Genomic DNA, 24,838 nt, shown 5'->3' on the forward strand with positions numbered 1-24,838 from the left:
TCAAATTATATTGAGTTTAATTTTAAAATCCATATGCAAAACACAATTAAATGCTTGATGAAAATGTATAAAATGGTTATCATTTCACACAAAACAGCTCATGTAAAGAAGCAAAAAAGTACTTGTTACAAATTAAGTATCAAGGTAAGAAAATAATGAATATAATAAATTAGAGACTGAATGTACAAAATAAAACAAAAAGTACTTCTCATAATTAGGAGATTAAGCAGGGTCAACGAGAGAGAAACCACATTAATGACCTTTCACCAGGCAACATTTTAAAATCAACAAATGGCCAGGATTAGACAAGGAAATCAATCACATTCCTGCTCCTGGCGACTACTATACGATAACTGCATGTTTAATACTGTGCACAATACCTGCCAAGTACACAAATCATTCTGAGTTATGACTGTAAAATAACTATTTGAGTATAACAATTATAAGGAACCAGGGTTGGCATTAAAAAAAGGGAACTAAGATAGGTAGTGGAAATTTCATTTCATTTAAATTTAGAGATACAGCACGGTCCACCCATGAGCCCATGCTGCTCAAATGCACCAATTAACCACCAAAGTCCATACATATTTGGTGGGAGGAAACTGAATCCATGCAGACGGGGAGAAAGTACAAACTGCTTACAGACAGTGCCCAATTAGAACTCACGACACTGGTGCTGTAATTGCATCTCACTGACCAAAATAAAAACAGATAATGCTGGAAATACTCCGTAAATCAAGCAGCATTTGAGTGCAGAGAAATAAGGGTAATATTTCAGTTCAATGACCTTTCATAAGAACCCAAAGGAGTCAGCAGTGTCTCCCAAGGGCAGTAGATAAAATAAGAGAACAAACAAATAGGAGAAATAGTGTGGATTGCAGAACTACTTGAACTCAGGGCTGTTTATTTGAAAACTTCAAATCAGAACAATTGTTTATGTCATTTTGTTCAGTTAAGTACTGCAATAAATAGAATGCAATATGCAGATAGATCGGTCTTCTGCAGAAGTAGCACATATTATTCTTCTTCAAACTGAAGCATGTGTTTATCCACAGGCAGATCCCATTTGTAATTCTGAATACTCAGCTGATCCAGTTTCGACATTATTTCATATTCATTATTTTCATTTGAATTCAGATTGACAGGTTCCTGCAGTGAAAATCTTTCCGTTCTAAAGTTTAAAGCAAAATGAACACATAAACTAGTTTGCACAGTTGGTAAAAAGCTGTTTATGACACAATCAGCATGAATTAAGCTCCTCCTATCCACTCAGTGCTGAAACTTAGCCAATTGTCCATCCAACTGCTAACTATAACTTCACATCAGAGAGACACAAAAGCAGAAACAGTAAAAAGTAATTCACTTTGAAAAAAACTGCCATTCCTTTCTTTATAATTATTAAATATGTTCCAGGATTGTCTCTTCCCAACTAGCTGATAATTTAGCTCTGTGGTGATCCAACCACTGGACTGTTGGTGACTGCCTGCGACTGTCCGCCCTCCTGCACTGCCCACTGCAGGCGGTAACCCATTGTACCTGCAGGGAGGTAACCTGGGAGACTGCCTCCACCAATCACAAGGCTCACATCGGCCCTTGGACAGGAGCAGAATGTGTGGAGCCAGAAGGGATACTGAACCTCGTGTGCAAGTTTTAAGCTAATTAAAGCCTGTAGTCCAGCCTTCGTAGTTTGTGCTTGTTTGTTCGCACTGCAGTGCACCACAAGCTCACTACTGAAAATGTCTATGCTCATGACAAGAGCCAGATTGTGCATATCTATAAGCTGGGCCCATTACAATAGAATCACAGTGAAAATCGAACTATGACAGATAAAGAGAGCATACGAGGAAAGATTAGTCCCTACTTAAATAAATTCAAAAGTGTTCTATAGGCTTAAATACTGACCATAACACATCACAGAGGGGATCAATAAAGGACAAAAATGGAAACCTGTACATGGTTGATATGATCCTGAAGTTCACTAATCAACCTGAATTATGTATATAAAATTACTGAGTACTTTGCATCCCTCTTCACCAAGGAAAGGTTAAATGTTCCATTATTGTCACGTAATACTACATTTAGATTGTAACATACATGAAATTCTTTAACTTTGTCAACTGAATGGAAAACAGACAGTCCCATTGTTTGTCCAGCATCCCTCACAGAAATGAGGCCCCCGCAAGGAACAAACTCAAGACCCCTGGTTTACAAGACCAGCGCTCTAACCACTGAGGTGTGGAGCTATGACGAGGGTGCTTTCAAAAGTATTAGTGAAGAAGAAATGTTCGAGACACTAATTATGTTAAATATTTCAATTATATTACCTGCAAAATAATTTCAAGCTGTAGATCTGTGGTTCTCAACCTTTTTCTTTCCACTCACACACCACCTTAAATAATCCCTTACGAACCACATCTTATGCTTATATGTTAGTAGGGGATGACTTAAGGTGGTATGTGACTCGGAAAAAAAGGTTAAAAACTACTGCCTAGACCTACTATCCCCTGCCGTTTGAAAAGCACTTTTTTTTTTTTAATTTGAAATATTTCAATCACATTATCTGTAAAATAAATAAGTAAAATAATGCCTAGTTTTCTCATAAGCAAGAGCCCCTTAGCACTATCTCAGAAACCATTCCTATGAGAACACACTTTAATGCAGAGATGGCAGTATTCATTCGGAAAGCATTAAGAGAGAAAGGCAGCTTGCTTGAAGCATTGAGTGAGAAGGTGAGTCTGAAATATTCAAAATCTATGTCACAAAATCTATTGCACTGAAACAGACTCAAAAAACTAACTAAGCATCTTTAATTTTCCATTAGATTTCCTAATTACGCAAGGGAGAATGACTAAGACACTTAATGGATGAAATAGGAACACAAGGTGCTGAATATGTCATTTTCCAGAAAACCACTAGCTAACTTTTCTCCTGGATCTGTATACTTGGAACTGACCATGCAAGTTCCACTTCCCAATTCAGCCTGCAGTGAAAGCTTCTTTGAAAACTGACATAGGTTGTTGATGCCAGGACAAAGAACTCACTGGTGAACAAAATTTCAATAGAAAATTGGTTCTTCAGAATAAATCAATGACACGTTGTTAACTCTGGCTCCCTCTAGTGCATTTTCTTTGAATCCTCACGTGGTTGTGATTTTGTAGCTTTCCTCCTGCCTTTCTCTTATCAGTGGTTATCAACCATTTTCTGTTAGATTAAACCCAGCCTCCATCCAGTCTATTCCAATAGTTTGACTGAATAATATTCAGATCTTATCTTTAACCCTTATCTATTTTAAAATAATTTCCCAAACTTGCCTCACAAGTGCCAAGTCTAAAGTTTTCCATCTTTTCCTCACTTCAGGTCTTTGGAATTAGGGATCAATCCTGTGGCTCTTCTCTACACTGCCTCCAGTATCTGAATTACTCTTATTCCTAACTAACCAGAACAGCCAGATTAGTAAAAAGAATAAATATTACTTCAAAGTCATTATATTCTAAATTTTTAGGCTCTATAATCCAACATTTCTTTGGCATTCTTGACTGAAGGCTTAAGTGAGCTGTTTAGCATCAAATCTATTCAGACTCTTGGTGGAGGACTCATTTACTATTCATTCAAGCAGCATTTTTTTTTAATGCCTCACTGTCTGCACCATTTTAGCTGCTATCATTCTACAGGGTCAAATCATTCAGTTATGTTTGAAATGGTTATTTAGATTCCTCTCAGTTTAATCTCATTTGTGTAGGGTTCCTGAAACGAGGTCACTTGTTCAAATTACTAGAAGTTTGGCACCAGCACTTCTTTGGCTTGGCTTCGCGGACGAAGATTTATGGAGGGGGTAAAAAGTCCACGTCAGCTGCAGGCTCGTTTGTGGCTGACAAGTCCGATGCGGGACAGGCAGACACGATTGCAGCGGTTGCAGGGGAAAATTGGTTGGTTGGGGTTGGGTGTTGGGTTTTTCCTCCTTTGCCTTTTGTCAGTGAGGTGGGCTCTGCGGTCTTCTTCAAAGGAGGTTGCTGCCCGCCAAACTGTGAGGCGCCAAGATGCACGGTTTGAGGCGTTATCAGCCCACTGGCGGTGGTCAATGTGGCAGGCACCAAGAGATTTCTTTAGGCAGTCCTTGTACCTTTTCTTTGGTGCACCTCTGTCACGGTGGCCAGTGGAGAGCTCGCCATATAACACGATCTTGGGAAGGCGATGGTCCTCCATTCTGGAGACGTGACCCATCCAGCGCAGCTGGATCTTCAGCAGCGTGGACTCGATGCTGTCGACCTCTGCCATCTCGAGTACTTCGACGTTAGGGATGTAAGCGCTCCAATGGATGTTGAGGATGGAGCGGAGACAACGCTGGTGGAAGCGTTCTAGGAGCCGTAGGTGGTGCCGGTAGAGGACCCATGATTCGGAGCCGAACAGGAGTGTGGGTATGACAACGGCTCTGTATACGCTTATCTTTGTGAGGTTTTTCAGTTGGTTGTTTTTCCAGACTCTTTTGTGTAGTCTTCCAAAGGCGCTATTTGCCTTGGCGAGTCTGTTGTCTATCTCATTGTCGATCCTTGCATCTGATGAAATGGTGCAGCCGAGATAGGTAAACTGGTTGACCGTTTTGAGTTTTGTGTGCCCGATGGAGATGTGGGGGGGCTGGTAGTCATGGTGGGGAGCTGGCTGATGGAGGACCTCAGTTTTCTTCAGGCTGACTTCCAGGCCAAACATTTTGGCAGTTTCCGCAAAGCAGGACGTCAAGCGCTGAAGAGCTGGCTCTGAATGAGCAACTAAAGCGGCATCGTCTGCAAAGAGTAGTTCACGGACAAGTTTCTCTTGTGTCTTGGTGTGAGCTTGCAGGCGCCTCAGATTGAAGAGACTGCCATCCGTGCGGTACCGGATGTAAACAGCGTCTTCATTGTTGGGGTCTTTCATGGCTTGGTTCAGCATCATGCTGAAGAAGATTGAAAAGAGGGTTGGTGCCAGAACACAGCCTTGCTTCACGCCATTGTTAATGGAGAAGGGTTCAGAGAGCTCATTGCTGTATCTGACCCGACCTTGTTGGTTTTCGTGCAGTTGGATAATCATGTTGAGGAACTTTGGGGGACATCCGATGCGCTCTAGTATTTGCCAAAGCCCTTTCCTGCTCACGGTGTCGAAGGCTTTGGTGAGGTCAACAAAGGTGATGTAGAGTCCTTTGTTTTGTTCTCTGCACTTTTCTTGGAGCTGTCTGAGGGCAAAGACCATGTCAGTAGTTCCTCTGTTTGCGTGAAAGCCGCACTGTGATTCTGGGAGAATATTCTCGGCGACACTAGGTATTATTCTATTTAGTAGAATCCTAGCGAAGATTTTGCCTGCAATGGAGAGCAACGTGATTCCCCTGTAGTTTGAGCAGTCTGATTTTTCGCCTTTGTTTTTGTACAGGGTGATGATGGTGGCATCACGAAGATCCTGAGGCAGTTTACCTTGGTCCCAAGAAAGCTTGAAAAACTCATGCAGTTTGGCATGCAGAGTTTTGCCGCCAGCCTTCCAGACTTCTGGGGGGATTCCATCCATACCTGCTGCTTTGCCACTTTTCAGTTGTTCGATTGCCTTATATGTCTCATCCAGGGTGGGAACCTCATCCAGCTCTAGCCTTAGGGGCTGTTGAGGGAGCTGGAGCAGGGCGGAATCTTGGACTGAGCGGTTGGCACTGAAAAGAGATTGGAAGTGTTCTGACCATCGGTTGAGGATGGAGATCTTGTCGCTGAGGAGGACTTTGCCGTCTGAGCTGCGCAGCGGGCTTTGGACTTGGGGTGAGTTTGGCACCAGCCAAAGTTTGGCACCAGCACTTAAGCTCCAAGTAACCTACCTTTCTTTTGATACAAGTCCTGAAGTACATATTTCTGCTTTCCTACCCTTGATCTAATTGGCAAGCATGCACACACAAACCATTGCAGATCAGACTAGAAATAGTTATGTGCCTTCTGTGATTTCTCCCAGATAGCTGTATTTTGAGGGAAAAATACCCGAAACTGTCTAAATAATGGGGCAGGTTATAGCAGGGACTATCGTTTTGCATGGCATGATATTGGATTGTTTTCAGAACATTATAAATAATTTGGAGTAGAGCCATAAATTCATGCAACGCAGAAACAGGCCACAGCCAATCATGTCCACATTGGGCCTTTTTGCCTATCTACACGACTCTCATGCCCCTATATTCAGTCCAGATCTTGCAACTGTAACACAAGTAACCAGAATGCAACTTGTGTCGATATTACAATATTCAATATGTTGTTTTAAATATTGTAATACAGCCATAAGTGATATTCTAGTTATTTGCAATCATAATGCAGTTCTGTTCAAGTTTGGTATTTGTTCTTGGCTGACAAGACAATGGGTCAAAGCCACCATTCACAGGGTAAGTCTTCACCAGATTTTTACTGCATCTCATATGTTTAAGAAGTGAGAGATATGGGATGAGTAAAAGAATGAGAGGAGATTCTTACAGGTCAGTCTGTATCTCAGAACATGTACAAGGTTAGCATTAAAAAGTGTATAGGAGCAGGGAGTGAAAATGAATAGTAGGATTATAAATGTCCAACAACAATGACTTGTCCTTATCAAGAAGCTTTAAAGATAGAAATTATTGCATTTTGGAAAAGGCATGAAAAATACATGCAAAATTAGAAGAGGCCGTGCAATTAAGAAAGGCAGCTGAAAATTTCAGTTAATGGGATACATTTTAAGGGGGAATATCCTGAGGAAAGTTCAAAAATCCCCAGCACCCCATTAAATAAAATAACCCCGATCCTAACTCTTTAGCAATGAAGTGAAAATGCACCTACCTTGTAAATTCATATTTGTGATCTAGAAAACAAAAGGTTCAAATAGAATCTAAAAGCAATCATTGAGCATGAAGTTAAACACTTTGGTGACTCTGTCTGCCTTAAGACAGGCAGAATCTTAAATCTTATAAGGTTCATTAAACAAGGAAAACACAATGGAATTAAATCAGCACAGAGAAAGAAAGTATTTGAGAGATCTAGGAAATTCATTTTCAGACAATTTGGCAAATTATAAAATACTGTGGTATATATGGTAGCATAGAACATTTTAGTATCTTCATGGTATCTGCGGGCTACTGGCGACTTGAGCTCCGAAAACTCACACACAGCTGTGGACTGCTGGAGACTGACTCATGAGAACCAGGTATTGGAACCCGGATTCAGGATGATGCTGAGGGCAAGGAGGATTCCTCATCGTGTCAGAAATTTGGATCTGGGCTCAGGTTGCCGATGGTTGGAACTGAATTGGAGTCTTGAGCAACTGCAGAGGCTGAAGGAGAGCTGGAGTTGAATCTGGAGGGACTCTCTTTTGCTTCTCATACTCCAACTGTAAGAGGTGCCAGCCAATGCTAATGCTGGACCTTTGTCTTATGGCAGACTAAGGGCAATTGCATGTAATATTACATTTCTGTTTTGTTACATGACAACAAATAGTATCTGATCAAATCACATTTAGGGCATGGTGACAGCATAATGGCAACTAATTGCCAGCTCAAAACTTCAATCTTACAAGATAATCAACATCAAGTGCAAAAGAAATTGGAGCTGAGCTTACACCTGCAGTACATACTCATATTTTTAGATATTTGGGTCACATATAAAATGCCCCTGCTCATAAAACAGCAGAAACCCTCATCGAGAATGACAACCATACAATCCACACTTAGCTGAAACCCATCCTGACATTTTAAAGCTATCCAGTATCATCAGCCTTGTGCACCCCTGTTAACCCTGACCATTGTATCTTCTCACTCTCTGGGCACCTTCACCCAGATCCTGTGGACTCCCCCATTATCCTCAATGATAGGAAAGTGCATGGGATGCTTTTGCAGTGTCAATGGTAAAAGGACTGAGGCATGACGTCAATCCCATTGTGTTCATTTTGGATCACCCTGGTGGACAAAGACTAGAAAAAAGCAGTGAACAGAAATGACCGCAGTGTCCTCAGGCTATATTAGAAGAAAAAAATTCATCTGTTTTATAGGAAACTAAGTGGTGTGGGATATCTCCCAAGCACGTACATCATCTACAGGAAGCTCCGTCCACTGCCAGCACAGAAGATCAGAAGGCCTGCTGTCTGTCATTTCCTATTCAAATGAAGGTCTACAACTTTTCCCCAATGTGGTTAAGCTCAACTGCTCCCTTGGCAAATCCCTATTTGAGAATTATAATCTAACCTTAAGTTTTGTCTTCCAGCCTTGCCCCTCTGAGATGTCTGATGATCACCAGGTATGGTTTCATGCACAAGGACACCTCTCACTGCCGGATATTCTTTATTCTTAAGTATAAGACACCGAGTATCAAAGAGCACTGGGGCAGACCTTCTCCCTCCCCCAAATCCAAGCACCTGCCCTTTCCATCCAGTACTGTTAGGCAAATGGACAGGGTCAGAACTCCGGCTAACTTCATATTTTCTCTTGCTCAAAAGGCCAACATGACCTGTTTCCGCTCCATAAATGGTTATATGGTTATATGGTTAAATCTGCGGAGACACACTGCTGTCCAGACTGTTAAATCAGCATTTAGAAACCAGAATTATTCTTATCAGAAATTTACCTCTTTCAGTTTTTGATCTGTACAAAATGAAGAGAATGGTAGCAGAAAAAAAGAGCACGATGGAAACAATCGTCAAAACAAACACCCACACTGGGATTTTCCTATTAGTGAATTCTAGAAAACAAAGTCACAGGAATCAGTGTTAATACATGCAAATATGCAGAAATAATTGTTAAATATCCATGGAATTCGTTTTATATAAAATAATGACTTCCTGAAGGTTTTGTAAGGCTCCAATTTCCCTCTGCAAATGATCCACTGTTTGTGACACTAAGACTGATAAAAATGAATGACTCAAGTTTCCTGATCATGTTTGTACTTTTCACTAGGGTTTCAGCAGATCTAAGGTGTACGAGAAGAAGCGTGCAGAACATGACCCAAAGGTATTCTTCTGAAAACCCTGTACATTTAAAAGGACTTGTTTTCTGAGAAATGCCATCTAGTGGCCTCTGTGAGAAAAGCACTTTGTTTTAGTGGCCTTGCCTGAAGAGCATTTGTAGATATTGTAATTAATATTTTACTTATCAACAAATATAACGTCAAAGTAGGATAAAGAGACAGTACTTATCATATACCTCTCATACTTAATTAATGCTACAGTATTTCAGGATACCTTCATGTGTCGCCTTGTTTTAGAATTGTCTACACTGGTAAATGGACTGCAATCATTTTCCACGCCCTTCATGATTTTATAAACCTCTGATGCTCGATGGAATAAAGAACCAGCCTGTCCAATCTCTCCCCAGCCCTTTCAATGAATTTGATTGATCAACTTTTTCTTCTACAGTTCTCTGTTAACACCTCAGCCAACTGTAAACAGCTGGCTTGAAAGCTAGGAACTCCACTGGTAATTCAACAAATGTGTTATTGCAACCCTCTGTTGTTCATTATCAGTTGTAACCAAGAATCCTATTTAAACATTGACGATGTCATACAGCTACCTCAACAACATCTCCTCCCACCCTGTCTTCAGTAAGGAGGTCATCCCTTTCTCCCTGTTTCTCCATTTTCACATCTGCACTCAAGATGAGGCCTTCCATTCCAGGATGTCTGTCCTGTCCTCCTTTGTCAGTCATTGCAACTTCCCCTCAAATGTGGTCTCCTACATTTCCTCATTCTCAGAGTTCTGCTCTTGCCACATTTCCCTCCAGACAGAACAGGAATATGGTTTCTCTTATCCATACTCTCACCCCATCCATCACCTCATCCTCTATCATTTCCACCAACTGTAACTGGACCCCATCACCAGACACACCTACTCCTTCCACCCCTTTTTGCCTTCTGCAATGGTCGCTCCCTCTGTGACTCCCTTCTCTGCTCATCTCTCCTCGCCCACCTCTCCATGATCTCTCGTACTTTCCCTTCCATCAGCAGGAAATGTAGCATTTTCTCTTACATCTCCTTCCTCACCACCATCCAGGGACCTGAACTGCCCTTCGACGAGAGGCAAAGTTTTGAATGTACCTCCTCCAACTTCATCTACTTGATCTGGTGCTCCCAACATGGCCCCCTCTACACCAGTGAGGCCAAACACAGATTTGGTGACCATTTCACAGAGCATCTATGCTCTGTCCACAATGACCATCCTGAACTCCCAGTTGCTGCCATTTCAACTCACCTCCACATTTCCACAATGACCTGTCTGTCCTGGGCCATCTCTAACGCCAGAATGAGGTCCAATGCAAAGTGGAAGAGCAACACCTTGTGCCCAATAGTATTGACATAGAATTTTCTAATTTCAGGTAACAATTCCTGCTTTCTCTTTTTCCAGACCACTTACGCTCTTCTCCCTTTCCCTTTTTTGTCCTCTTCCCCATCCATCTCCATCCAACCACCAATCTCCCTTCACCACCCATTTTATTTATTCTTCTTCCTTCTTCTGTAGCAGCCTCTTTCACCCCCTTCTCCCCACTGGATTCCTCTGCTCTCTGCCCCTCCCCCACTCTTCACATTGGTTCCATCCATTCTCTCTTTATACCACAGGAATGCAGAAGGAACTCAGTAGGTGTTGCAGCGTCCATTGGAAGTAAAGGTATATTAATGAAGTTTTGAGCCCTCCTTCAAGGTCCTGAATGAAACAAATAGCAGGGGTAGGAAGAGTACAGGCCATCAGGTGAAAGGTGATCATTATATATGGAGAAGAGGGCAAGGGAAAGGAAAGGTGAGAATTGATAGGGGGAGAGGTGGTTGATCCACTTTATCACCAACTTCTACCTCACCCTCTAATTTGGTCCATCTCCAGCAGTACTGTCCCCTTTCTTGTTCTCTCTGTCTCCATCTTGGGAGACAAGCTCACGACCGACATCTTCTACAAACCCATCAACTCCAACAGCTACCTCGACTGCACCCTGTCCCCTGTAAGGATTCCATTTCTTTCTCTCAATTCCTACGTCTCCAAACCATCTGCTCCTAGGACAAGATATTCCAACCCAGATCATCAGAGATGTCCTCCTCCTTCAAACAACATGGCTTCCCCTCTACCACCCTCAACTCAGATCTCACCCTCATAAACTCCATTACCCGTAGATCTGCCCTGGCCCCCTCTGCCCTCAAGCACATATCATCCACCGCCATTTATGCCACTGACTATGTGATCCCACCACCAGAATGAGGTCTTCCCTGCTCCTTCCCTCTCTGCCTTCCACTCCACAGGGTCCACTCCCTCCGTGACTCCCTCATCCACTCCTCCCTTCCCAACAATTGTCCCTTTGGAACCAACACCTGTGACTGCAGGAGATGCTTCACTTGGACCCATATCTCCTCCCTCATCATCATTCAGGGCCCCAAACATTCCCTTGAGTGAAGCAACACTTCACTTGTGAATCAGCAGAGGTGATCTACTGCATCAGTTGCTTCTGTTGTGGTCTTTTCTGCATCAGGGACACTGGCCGCAGACTGGAAGATCTTTTCATTGAGCACCTCAGATCTGTCCACCACAAAAGCATGGATCTCCCACTGACCACCCATTTCAATCCCAGCCCATTCCGTTGCTGACATGTCTGACCATGGAGTCATCCTCTGCCAGACTGAGATCATCCATAAATTGGAGAAACATCTCGTATTCCATCTGGGCTCTCTTCAACCAGGGTGGCAAGATTAGTGTAACAGTTAGTGTAACACTGTTACAACCAGGGTTCAAATCCAGCCCTGTATCTGCCTGGGTTTTCCCCGGGGGCTTCATTTCCTCCCCCCACACCCCACCCCCACTGTTCAAAAAAAGTACCAGGGGTTGTAGGTTAATTGGGCAGAACAGGCTCATGGGCTAAAAGGGCAGTCTGTCTAAATTTTAAAATTAAATTAATCAGATGGTATTAACATCAACCTCTCTGGTTCCCATAAGCAGCTCCACCCAACCCCCACATCTCCTTTTCTGAAGCTCTCTCTCTCTTCCCTTTTCCCTCTGTCTCCTTTACCTCAGCTTTGCAATCACAAAGCCAAACCCCCACCCCTCCTCCCCCATCAAACCTCACCTTTCCTTTCTCGTGGTCTCTCCTCCATGACCAATTATCACATTTTGTCTTATTCAGATGCTTCATGCTTTTTCTCAAAACTTTGAAGAAGGGCTCAGGCCCAAGATAGCGGTAATATATCTTTACCTCCTATGGACGCTGAGAGACCTACTGAGTTCCTCCAGCATTTCTATGTTTTTGCAACAATCAGAGCAACTGCAGACTTCCATGTTTCAATCTCTCTATACCACATTGTCACCTTCTTATCACTTTTCAGCAACATTAGATTATGCCCCTTAATCACCCACTTGGTCCTGTTTAACACACCTTCCTCCACCAGACGCTTTTTCTGCTTGGCTCTCTCTCCTTTTGGCACATGCCAATCTACTGCCTCTGTCCATCATGCTTCACCCTGATTCACTAATCCCACACGAGTCCATATCCCTGCTCCCAACCTGTCCTCATTTCACTAGCTTCTGTTCTCCACCTCTTAGTCTTGATGAAGAGTCTCATCCTGAATTGTTGACCAATCATTTTCTCCAACTGATCCTGCTCAACCCACTGAGACCCTCCAGCAGCTTGTGCTTAACAACTGAGCAATATTTTGAATAATTTCCTCAAGCAAAAGGATGGCAAAGAAGGGATCACATTCAAGTACATAAAGGCATAAATGGTATCATTAACAATTAGGCTGAGTAGACTGAAGCATGGGGGGCCCAGGAAGGCAGGATGGCTCAGGAAGGCAGGATGGTTCAGGAAGGCAGGAGGGCCCAGGAAGTCAAGGGGTGGATCTGTCCGAGGCTGGCTTTATGGACATTTGTATAAATGATCGTTTATGAAGACATGAATAGGGCAAGAGTAAAAACAACATTCTACAGCAGATCTTCTCCAACATTTTGCGTTTTTACTTCAACCACGGTGTCTACAGATTTTTGTGATTTAACTTTGGACAGGGCAACAGGCATTTTGACAAGGATGTGAACCCACAGCGAACACTCAACTGATTTGAGTGCCTCGAATGAATGCTGCAACTTCTCCAAGCATTCTTCAACTCTTCTTACCACCTCAGGTGGCAGCTCGTTCCACATTCCCACTACTCTCTATGTGAAGAAATTCCCCTTAAACTTTTCCCCTTTCTTTGGCTTGGCTTCGCGGACGAAGATTTATGGAGGGGGTAAAAGTCCACGTCAGCTGCAGGCTCGTTTGTGGCTGACAAGTCCGATGCGGGACAGGCAGACACGGTTGCAGCGGCTGCAGGGGAAAATTGGTTGGTTGGGGTTGGGTGTTGGGTTTTTCCTCCTTTGCCTTTTGTCAGTGAGGTGGGCTCTGCGGTCTTCTTCAAAGGAGGTTGCTGCCCGCCAAACTGTGAGGCGCCAAGATTTTGTTTTAAAAAGATATTTTATTGAAGCAAAATAGCCAAGCAGATACAAAGGATACAGGAGCTAAAAGCCAAACATTAAAATTGACAGGTAACCATGTAATTCTATACTTTACCAAAATAGGATGTATAAAAAGTACATTGACACTGCATGAATCTACAGAAATAAAATTATAAGCTTACCATTGAGGATGTATCTAGATGGAGGTCCTGTGAAAGGTAATGCTGGGGAAATAATCAACAAAGTGTTAAAGACAGAGATTCATCCTTTTATATGAAAATGCAAGGTTACAGTGATGTAGTAAAATTCCTGTTAACTGGAATTCAAGCAACCGGCAAAAAAATTGCGTAAATAGGTAAAAAATCCGAAAGTTTAAAATTGGCGACCCCAGCGGTCACTTTGACAATCTGAACACACAATTTAAAGCAAATAGCAAATTCACTTATCTAGCATCTACCAATCCCCATCGGTGCTGAGGTTTTATTCCATATGTATTCATTGATCGGGCACACAAAACTCAAAACGGTCAACCAGTTTACCTATCTCGGCTGCACCATTTCATCAGATGCAAGGATCGACAATGAGATAGACAACAGACTCGCCAAGGCAAATAGCGCCTTTGGAAGACTACACAAAAGAGTCTGGAAAAACAACCAACTGAAAAACCTCACAAAGATAAGCGTATACAGAGCCGTTGTCATACCCACACTCCTGTTCGGCTCCGAATCATGGGTCCTCTACCGGCACCACCTACGGCTCCTAGAACGCTTCCACCAGCGTTGTCTCCGCTCCATCCTCAACATCCATTGGAGCGCTTACACCCCAAGCGTCGAAGTACTCGAGATGGCAGAGGTCGACAGCATCGAGTCCACGCTGCTGAAGATCCAGCTGCGCTGGATGGGTCACGTCTCCAGAATGGAGGACCATCGCCTTCCCAAGATCGTGTTTTATGGCGAGCTCTCCACTGGCCACCGTGACAGAGGTGCACCAAAGAAAAGGTACAAGGACTGCCTAAATAAATCTCTTGGTGCCTGCCACATTGACCACCGCCAGTGAGCTGATAACGCCTCAAACCGTGCATCTTGGTGCCTCACAGTTTGGCGGGCAGCAACCTCCTTTGAAGAAGACCGCAGAGCCCACCTCACTGACAAAAGGCAAAGGAGGAAAAACCCAACACCCAACCCCAACCAACCAATTTTCCCTTGCAACCGCTGCAATCGTGTCTGCCTGTCCCGCATCGGACTTGTCAGCCACAAACGAGCCTGCAGCTGACATGGACTTTTTACCCCCTCCATAAATCTTCGTCCGCGAAGCCAAGCCAAAGAAAAAATTCATTGATCAGCCACAATAAGTGAAGCGTTAAAACAAAATGCTGTTAACGTGCATTTCACATGTCAGAATAATCGTTGATAATTAAATTTAGAAATAAGCATCATTGATGTTGGGGATGAGGTTCCAAATTTAAAAGATCAGATTTATTGTTAAAGTACATACATGATATCACAAACAACCCCGAGATTCTTTTTCCTGCAGGCCAGGCAGAATTTCTACTTAACGATAACGTAATAAACACTACTCAAGACAAGATACATACATACACAAAAGAGAGAAATGTACCAAAGAAAGAAATGTGAACAAACTGACTGTGCAACACAGAAAATAAAATGATCACTCATTACATTCTATTTCAAAGATGCTGAGGCAAACAAAATGATTTAGGCTTCCAAAAGAGGGAACAAATGACTGATGGAGTATTTGAATTTACCCTCTCAATTCATCGACAGTAACTTTGGTCTCCAAATTGAACTAATACAATGCTCACAATTCATATAACAATGAACTATAACCAGGTGTCAATTATAGTGGAGCGAAACACAAAACTACTCAACAAGTGAATTATTTTTGTCTTCTACTGTTCACCATCATTTAACAATAGGACTTTTCATGGTGGAGAAAAGATCAAGGGTAAAGGTGGATATTATCCAACTCTACCTCGCTCCACTTACCTCCAAGAATGCGACGTGTCCGCATTTGATGTGCCTCAAGAGATCCTCCCCGACTCTAGTGTCAGGGCAGAAGTGAAGGCCCTACTAGGGATTGATGAACGGGGAATCGTTTGGAGTGACTATAAAGGGGCGGGCTGATGATATCGTCAGCCCACAACCCAAGAGCCACCACTGAACTGTTGCTGGGCACAGGCGGTCCAGTGGTAGTGGTGTCCTGCTTAGCAATGTTCCCCCCCACACAAACTGTTCAGCACTCCCCACTGTTCAATCCACCCCCCAACCAAACCACTCAGCCCTCCCCACCATGCAGCCTCCCCACTGCACCACTCAGCACACCAACCCCCCCCCCCCCCACCCCGGACAAACACCGGTAGTCAGTCCCAGACCGAACACTGGAGCTATCATGAACAGCCTCTTGGCAGCCTGCTTCAAATGAGCAGACACACGTGAAAGTTTAAATTTCTCGTTGTTGTTGCTGACACATCATGCATGTTGAACATCCTTGGTGTTTCAGGACCATTTGACATTTTGCCAGGTAATGGCGGACTTTGTTATCCATAATCCCCCATGCAGCTGGAACTGTTGGTTGATAGAGCAGTTCCCAGCTGCATGGGGGATTATGGGTGACAAAGTCCACCATTGCTCGTGGCACCAATAGCCACGCCTCCTGAACACTGCATCAATGCCCCAGCCGCCTCCAGGCGGAAAGGGGACTCAGAGCAGGCTTTTCTGAGCCTGCGTGAATGGGTAGGAAATACCTTTTCATTCGGTTTCCACGCGGAGGCCAACTGAAAAGGCCCAATAACAAACACTCTCACAGACTTGCCAAAATATCAGCCAAGTTGGAGACAAACAAACTGAAGAGCATTAACACTTAATTACATGTTCCACTGTAATTTGCAGGGTTATTGACTTCTCAAGGAGGGGGCAACAGCTTACGCTATATAAACCCTGTATAAATCTTTAAAACATGAATGTAAAACCATTATCTCAGGTCTATGAAGCATTTCACTTAATTCTTTATTTCAATAGATGTTACAAGATGCATAATGATCCAACAAAGCCAACTGGATGTGGGAATGGCAGGAAGACTGGGGGATTTGTACCAATCTCTCTTTACTTTAGTCAAGGAAAATGCAACTTTTGATGATTCACTTTGAAAATCTGATTCTAAACTAAAATAATGTAACGCTTCTACTGATTATGGACTGAGGCCATTAATGGGGTGATAATTCAGAATAAAACCTGAAATGACAACTATCCAAAGCTCAAAAATTATTGAAATCTCATGAAGCCATCGTAGATACAAACTGCACTCCTATTTTCTATTTTTGTACAGCTGCTATATTATGACTACCATTATATTTTACTTGTTAAAGTTGCTTATTGAATAGTAACACACCTCTGTAACAAAAACCATGGATATTCATGTTAAAATGCAATAATGATCTAACATGGAAATGGCCCATCGCTTCACTGCTAGGATTATTTTTACTTCTCAAGTTGCTGATTCTTCAGTTTTACATGGCTCTGATAGACAGGCTGTGCACATTCTTTTGCAAGGCAACAGAAATTCTTACAGTTTTTTGCAATAATAAGGAAAGAAAAGACAGGACAGAACATTTACCTCCTTTGTTTTACCTCTAGCCATTGTTTTCAATAGCACACTAGTGGCTTTTATGCTCAGAAATACTTCACAACCAAGAATGACAGATACCCATGAAATTATAAGCTTTTCCAAAACTAACTTGTAAAACAAAATATACATCAACACCGCTTGAAACTACAGAAATAAAAGAATAAGCTTACCACTGATGGGATTAGATATCAGACTAGTTGTAGGTTTTGTGGAAGGTAATGCTGGGGAAATAATGAGCAAAATGTTAAAGTCAGTATTTAACATCTCCAGCATTTACTGTAATTCTAACTTTGTTGCCTCCAAAGTACTGCAGAAAACACAAGACATTGGTAAGAATGTAAAAGTTGCAAAGCTTCTCTGATACTCCTTACTGGTGCTATAATGGCTTCATCATTTTAAAGAAAGACAAACATATTTAGATAATTTCATCAAATTTTCTTTGGCACCAACTGCAATTAGTCACTCGATCATGAGTGACTCTAGTGAGATTTCCACTGGCTGCCCTTCCACTCACCTCCAGGCTCACAAACCCTCTCCCTACCACCATTGCACTGCCCCTGATGCTGTAGTTGTTTACAAGGTGAAAATCTCACACCTTCCAATTCTGATGTTGGATCATTGTCTTCAGACATTAACTGGGCTTTACAACAAATGCCATCTGACCATCTCACTGTTTCCGGCATTTTTTGATTCCATACCAATTTTAACATTTTTTTTTCTTTGATAAGACCAGCATTTATTGCCCACCCATAAGTGCCCTTACTTAACCTACATGACAACACTAGGGGACAATCCAAACAAGATTGGAAGTATCAATTTTTCAAATCCTTGATCACTGAGTTCATTTTCAAAGGAAATATTTCCATCCTAACGCTATGCCTTCATTTGCCCTTTGGATGCACACCATTGAAATATTACTCTACCACGTTGGCAGGTTGTTCAGAACCGACATCAGGTCTGAAATTTCTTCTTTTTTCTCAGAATACCCTAATTAGTGTAGTGATTAGCGCAACACTATCACAGCACCACCAACCCAGGTTCGAATCCAGTGCTGTTTGTAAGGAGTTTGTACATGGGTTTCCTCCCACCTTTCAAAAGGTATGGGGTTGTAAGTTAATTGGGGTATTTCAATGGCATAGGTTTCTGGGCCAGAAGGGCCTGTTACCATGTTTTATGTCTAAACATTGAACAATAAATATCACAAGAAAAATCATTTTAAAGAGGAATATAATCATATAGCATGGATATACTGTAATAGAATAATCTTGGCATTGATGGAAATAACCTCGTAGGACACATCTGCAGGAGGGGTGGTGGAAGGTAAAGTTAAGAAAATAATGAGTTAAATATTAGATAGAATTTTATCTACATTTGTGAAAACAGAAGCTAATTATGAATCATTGTTACCAAATGGTTCAACAAGACTAAAATTAGTACAATGCATCCATTTAATATGTTTTTATTCTATAATATATTATATCAATTATATTATATCAATATATTATTAACACTGAATTGTAGATGTCAGAGTTGTTGATAATTGATGAACTGATGAATTTCTCAATGGATCTGGGTCCTTGGTATTTTATAATAGAACTATAAGGAACTTCAATAAGGGAAAATATATCTGGATCTAATGCTGAATTAAAATAACCAATTTTAAAATCTTATTTTGCTTCACACAATTTGCATTTGCCCATTAATCACTCTTGTTCTCCAGCCTTTCCGAACTTTTTGGCTCATTCCTTTCCTGCACCCAACACCACTCACCACCTCCAAGACCCAAACTCCTGCTCTCCATCAAACTGCCTCATTTCACTTGGCCCTGTATCGGTTTCAAAACTGTCAACATCTAACATATTGCAATTATGATAATTGGGCAATGGCACAAAATATTTATGTTGTTTTTCTTCCTCAACAGATGCTTCCCAAACAATTAATCATTTCCATTATTTGGATTTAGTTCAAATTTCAAACCAATGGCAATCATTGTGAATCAATAAATTGAAAGTGTTACATGCTGGATCAATGTAGTTCAGAGATTCTGCTGGTCATCATATTTTGTTATTGGCTTTAGGAAGTAAGAACACCAACATTGAAAATATCACTTACCTCTGACCACGATTAAATTAACTCCTGAACTTTTCCTCTTTTCCATTATTCCATTAATGAAGAACAATTTCACTTCACAGGTATAAGTTCCTCGATCACCATAAGCAAGGTTTTTTAGGACAAGTGAAACATCTCCAGGACTCTCATTAATACTGACTCGGTTCTGATCTTTGAATAACGGAATATAATCACCTAATTTGTCTCTCTGGATAACAATGGTGTATCTATCAATGTACCAGGTGACTTCTAAATTGGTATACTGAGCAGATGGCTTGAAGATACAAGGAATGGCGACTGATTTTCTCAGCAGTCCTGTTACTTCCTCAGGAACAGTCAATGTGAGGGAATCCACTGTAAAATAGATAAACACATGATATTGTGACAGATTATGCTGTGTTTGTATTGTATTTTTGGGAGATTGGAGCAGGTTTTTTAGTGTAGGTCACATACAAACACTTCAAAACAGATCTCATTTAAAATACTGGAGTTCTGCTCAAGCCAGACAGGGCAGCCATTGCAAAAACTCTGGGGGGGTGCCCAAGAGACTTTACTTATGGATTGTTGTTTTGAAAAGCAATAGATGAAAGAGATTGGAGGAATAGTTTGGAGCCACAGGCTGACTGGAGTGCAACTTACTGTTCTAAGAGGGTCATGTGGTTTTGCAAGTAGAGAGAGTCAAACAGGCTTTTTCTCTCTGTGAAAGAGAGAGAGATCAGTTCTGCCGTGGTACAGTCAGCAGCAGCAGCTGGGACTGGAACAGGACAAGCTGGAAAGCTTGTGGAAAACCCCATTTGGAAGACAGGTTGTGAGTGCTTAGTTCAGCCTGATCAAAGCCCTTTGTGGTTCATGCAAATTCATGCATATTCACTTGAACTAAGAGAAACAAAAAGGAACAATGTGGTGACCTGAAAGAAAGAGATTATCATCTGGAAAACCCTGATGGAGTAAGTTTCTCCAGCAAGGCACTGAAGTGGCTGGTTTCAAGGAATCAGTTGTGGGTGCCCAGCGAACAACAAATCTCTCTGAAAACTGACAAGAACCTTACTGAGCAGTAACCATTTACCTTTCAAGCACCAAAGCCTGGTGAACTTAATAAATGTTAAATTCTGTGTACAGTCTAAGAATTGCCTGCAACCAATGAATTTGGAGGAATGAGAAGTGAGATTGGACTGTGAACCAAATAACCTTTCTGAACTTACACATACACAACATTCACGAGCCCTTAGAATTAGAAGGGGGCTAATTTAGGTTAAGTTCATAGTGATAAATTAAAGTGTGATCTTGTTTTCATGTTTAAATATAATTAAAAGCAACTTTTGTTTAAGTAATCATTTGTCTTGGTGAATATGGGTTTTGGGGTCCTCTGGGCTCATAACAATATAAATGATTGGGTATATGTTCCACTTAAAAAATAAATTTCTCGGAGAATAACCAGCCTGTTGCATAACAACAACCTTTCACTTAATGTCACCAAGACCAAGGAGGTGATTGTAGATGATAGGAAAGGAAAACCAGAAGTGTACATTACACTGATGATTGGAGGACCATAGGTCCTGGAAGTCACCATCTCCGAGGACCTTTCCTGGACCCTCCATATTAATGCCATTGTGAAGCAAGTACATCAGCACCTCTACTTCATCAGGAGTTTACGGAGATTTGGCATGCCATCAGAAACCTTGGCAAACTCCTACAGCTGTATAGTGGAAACTGTGCTGACTGGCTGCATCACAGCCTGGTATGTGAGCATCAAGGCCTCATGACATCATATACAACTCTGAGATTCTTTTTCCTGTGGGCCAGGCAGAATTTCCAATTATCAGAGAGAAATGTAAACTGACTGTGGAAATTCAGAAAAATGAATATTGCAATCTGACGCCCCTTCACCTTTCTCCCTCCAGATGTTAGAAGTTCTGGCTTTGGCATGTGCTCTCTAAGAAGCATTGAAGAGTGCATTAGGTACATATCTCATGCTGAAGCATCAGGTGTTAGCGGTGACGTTTTTAGTTGTGAGCAAAGCTGCTTTTATTCACAATCGAGTGATGTAGCTGCAGTGGAGGGGGGGGAAGAGGAGGAGAGGGGTCGCTGTCATGGGGGGAAGAGGGGTTGCTGTCGTGGGGGAGGAGAGGGGTTGCTGCCATGGGGGGAGGGGTCACGAGTGCAGGGGGAAGAGGAGGGGGTCGTTGCCGCAAGCAGTGGTGAGGGGGGGGGGAGAGTGGGGTGGCTGTGAAGTGCCGCTGCTGTGAATGGCACTTTAGTTGTGACAGCTCAATGTTCGTGGCAGCCGGTCGTTGCTGGGGGGGGGGGGGGGTGGGGTGTGATTGATGGGGTAGGTGTTAATTGATAGTGGGGGGGGTCATGACTGATGGTGGGAGGGTGACTAACTGAGGGTGGTGATTGACAGTGGGTGGCGACTGACAGCCAGTGGGTGGAGGGGGGGTGGGCAGGGGAGACTTACCGATGGTTCCCCTGAGTACATGAAGCATCACTTACCACGTCATCACTGGGGTGGGATCCCCCTTAAATCGCCGGGTTGGAGATTTCATGGGTCAATCCCCTGCAGCTTAAAAGGTGCTAGAAGCACCTGGATCCCAGGAGGACTACCCAGGTGCTGCAGCTTAAAAATCCCTATTGAGTTGTTATTGTTAAAACTACTCTGTTAGGCGTGAGCATTTACACACTGTGCTTGAATGTTATCTATTTTTGGCATGTTTGATTATGTTTGGCATGTGTTTTGAATAAAATCAAATTTGGTGCCTGCAGTTTGTTTGGAAAAACTTAGCTTTCTCTACTACTTGCATTTGGAATATGTGTATGTGTGATAAAACAGGCTGGTTATCCTGCACAGGTGAAATTTCCTACTTGCCCAGCGATATCTACACAAACCAACGTGCTATAACCTGTAACTGAATTCACAGTGATAATCATTGAAGAGCATATTCCACGAGGGCAATAGGTCTGCTGAATGTTGAATGCGATCTTTAGGTCACCTACATTGCTGACACTTCAGTACCAGGTGCTTATAGATCACCACTGCTCTGGTTGCTTCAGTTTGTTTAAAATCAGATGTACACTGGTTTTAGACACCCTTTGTGGTTAATAATCCAGGTGTAATGCATTCATTCTGAGAACAGAGAAAAAAATTCCAGCCTGCTGTTAAGCCCACTGTGATTTCCCCATTCTTCCTTCCCATTCAAAGCTCTGATCATTGGGCCACCTCGCTGGATAATTTCTTGCCACAACTAGAAACAGCAGGTAAGCACACTCATTAATTTGCCAAAAGTCAAAATTTTTCAAGTTTATCCTAACAGATTAAATAAAATTACCATGGGGAGTCATGGACATGACAATTCTATCCACCCATCAGGTTTTCACTTTGCAAGTGTACAGAATAGCAAACATAAACCAACACCAAGACAGGGGACTCTTTGAGGAAACCTAATTACAACATTTTCTACTTTCTCCGCACAGACCACAAATGAACTCATGACTCTTTTATGTTGAAGACCGTGTGATAGTACAGAATACTATCACCAATGTATATATTTACATATAGTAGTAGTGATTGGCTGAGAGCCGTAGCCACGCCTAACCAGACCCAGGTCAGTCTGGACTAGTCGACTTCGATGTAATACGCTCCAGTCTTTTGCTAATAAAAGCTTTGGTTCGAGTCAACAAGTCTAAGTTGTTCGAAGCGCTACAGACCGCAAATGCACTGAGACATTGGTACAACTGAAAGAAAAATGTAATTCATCATTATTTCTGGAATTAAAGCTGTTTGGACTCCTTACTGGTATTTGGTTATAGAAAACACTTAAAATGTATTGTCCAATGAACTAAACTCATTTCTGAAGATAACAAGATAAAATTGAAATAGAATACATTTATTGTCATTTTTTCAAGAGATCCATAACCCTTTGGTTCCTCCTCATGGCATTCCATATTTCATAAATAGCTCTGAGGTTTGTCAACCTATTTTAGTGCACTGGAATTAATATCATATGTCATTGGAAGTTCTTTGACTTGAGCCTGCTATAGTTCCCTTATCTCTTTTCTCAAAATAAATAAATCTTTTTTTCTTTGACAATAGAAGGTAAGATTTTAATGTCATTTCCAATAAATACACAAAATGTTGTGACTTTGCAAATGTATTGGGTCACGGAACATAAAACAGACCCTTCAGCTCATCTGTCTGTGTAAATCATGACGCCAAGCTAAACTAATCCTTATCATCCTAGCACATGGTCTCAGACTGTTCATATATCTATTTCAATACAACTTAAAACATTGTCTCTGTTTCTACTACTAGTACCTCCCCTAGCAGACATTTCCACTGACTGTGGATATAGCTTCACACAGCTTCTTTAAACATTCCCCATGTCTCTCAGTTTTATATACATCTATTAGGTCACATCTCCATCTCTAATGCTCAGAGAAAGCAATCCAGTTTGTTCATTGAAGTCTGCTGAAGGCACCCTCTCCAAAGCCTCCATAATGTGACGACTAGAACTGCACATTATCCAACAAATGAGACCTCATCTAAGTTTAATACAGTGCCACAGCAGACAGTGCTTTTAGTTTGATGAGCCATTCACCAGTAATATTTTCAGATATATTACTGATACTTTCAGTTCCATTTCTTTCTTACACAATTCAGAATAACAGCTCCAGGTGGATAATCGAGTTCATTGGAGGGCCCATTATTGAAAATGCTAAAACTGAAATAATTATTTTGGAAGCATTTCATGCAAGCACATGTCACTTTCACTTTAGCAAAGAAGCAAGATTAAGTTAATAAACTTACAGAAATCCAAGAACAGAAGCAAAGCCAGAACCGAACACAAGTGCTTCTCCATCTTGCAAATAACTCCTTCTGTTGAATTTGCCTTCAAGATTTGCAGTGGAGTGTTACTTCCTCATTTTTCCTAAAGATAATCACATCATGTAATTCATCAGCCTGATGACTTTCCCCTCCAATAATATTCTCCAACCACAAGGGTATATTTTCTGCACATCATTTGTAATATACATAAAGGAAGAAATAGCACTCTTCTGTCCAAAATTAGTAAGTAGCATAAAATTATAGGATTGGTTCAAAAATAAAATGGAGAGGGGATTAAAAAAGAGGAGTAAATGTGGAAATATTGATTGACGTGAATATCGCAGAAGTGAGAAAGAATACAACAGTAGGATCATCAAATGAGGCTTCACAGATTGATGAAGAGACAAAGAAAGAAGTAATCACATTTCTGCATCTGTACAACAGATCTCCAAAGAGTCTGACGTGGTTAGAAGTACAAATTTTAAGTGTATTTTTGACAGGGTGTAGAACAAACAGTAATAATGAGGAAGCACAGAAACTACTAGGGACAAAAACTAGCATCAAGCACCATCAGTGAAAAGAAGACCTTTCAACACTCTGTTGAAGGGAAGGGCTGCAGGTCAGAAAAGTCCCCTGTTTCTTTCATCACAGTTGCTGCCTAACTTGCTGAGCTTTTCCAGAATTTTCTACCTCTGCTTCAGTTTTCCAGCATTGTCAAAAATGCAGCGGAAATGGCTGAGATCAAAAAATTAAAAGCTTTGCTGATGCCAGAAGTTTGCGATAAAAGCAGAAAATATTGGAAACACTTTTCAGGCAGTAGCTGATGATTCCGTTCATCAGACCTGAACAGGAGAG

General features: G+C 41.8%; 1 protein-coding gene across 4 annotated transcripts; it reads right to left on the reverse strand.

The window, feature by feature from the left end:
* Positions 1 to 24,126, reverse strand: LOC138741673 (CD276 antigen homolog). 4 transcript variants are annotated; one of them, XM_069896010.1, is made up of 7 exons: positions 23,966 to 24,126; positions 19,357 to 19,515; positions 17,223 to 17,273; positions 13,590 to 13,631; positions 8,580 to 8,693; positions 6,804 to 6,825; positions 1 to 1,171 (listed from the first exon to the last, which is right to left on the reverse strand). In XM_069896010.1, the coding sequence occupies exons 1-7, from the start codon at positions 24,015 to 24,017 to the stop codon at positions 1,018 to 1,020; spliced, it is 594 nt and encodes a 197-aa protein (XP_069752111.1). In that variant the 5' UTR covers positions 24,018 to 24,126; the 3' UTR covers positions 1 to 1,017. The 4 variants fall into 4 exon arrangements, with proteins under 4 accessions (XP_069752111.1, XP_069752108.1, XP_069752109.1 ...); XM_069896007.1 differs by having other exon boundaries at positions 19,165 to 19,515; positions 23,966 to 24,123; XM_069896008.1 differs by lacking the exon at positions 13,590 to 13,631 and having other exon boundaries at positions 19,165 to 19,515.
* Positions 24,127 to 24,838: the final 712 nt, after the last annotated feature.

Source organism: Narcine bancroftii, chromosome 8 (assembly GCF_036971445.1).
Source record: "Narcine bancroftii isolate sNarBan1 chromosome 8, sNarBan1.hap1, whole genome shotgun sequence".
Classification (NCBI taxonomy): Eukaryota; Metazoa; Chordata; class Chondrichthyes; order Torpediniformes; family Narcinidae; genus Narcine; species Narcine bancroftii.

Coding starts and splice junctions, on each gene's coding strand:
- LOC138741673 (XM_069896007.1), bottom strand. CDS start 24,017: ATGGAGAAGCACTTGTGTTCGGTTCTGGCTTTGCTTCTGTTCTTGGAT. Junction 19,516..23,965: donor GCTTCTGTTCTTGGATTTCT/GTAAGTTTATTA, acceptor TCTATTTTACAG/TGGATTCCCTCACATTGACT. Junction 13,632..17,222: donor GATATCTAATCCCATCAGTG/GTAAGCTTATTC, acceptor TTATTTCCCCAG/CATTACCTTTCACAGGACCT.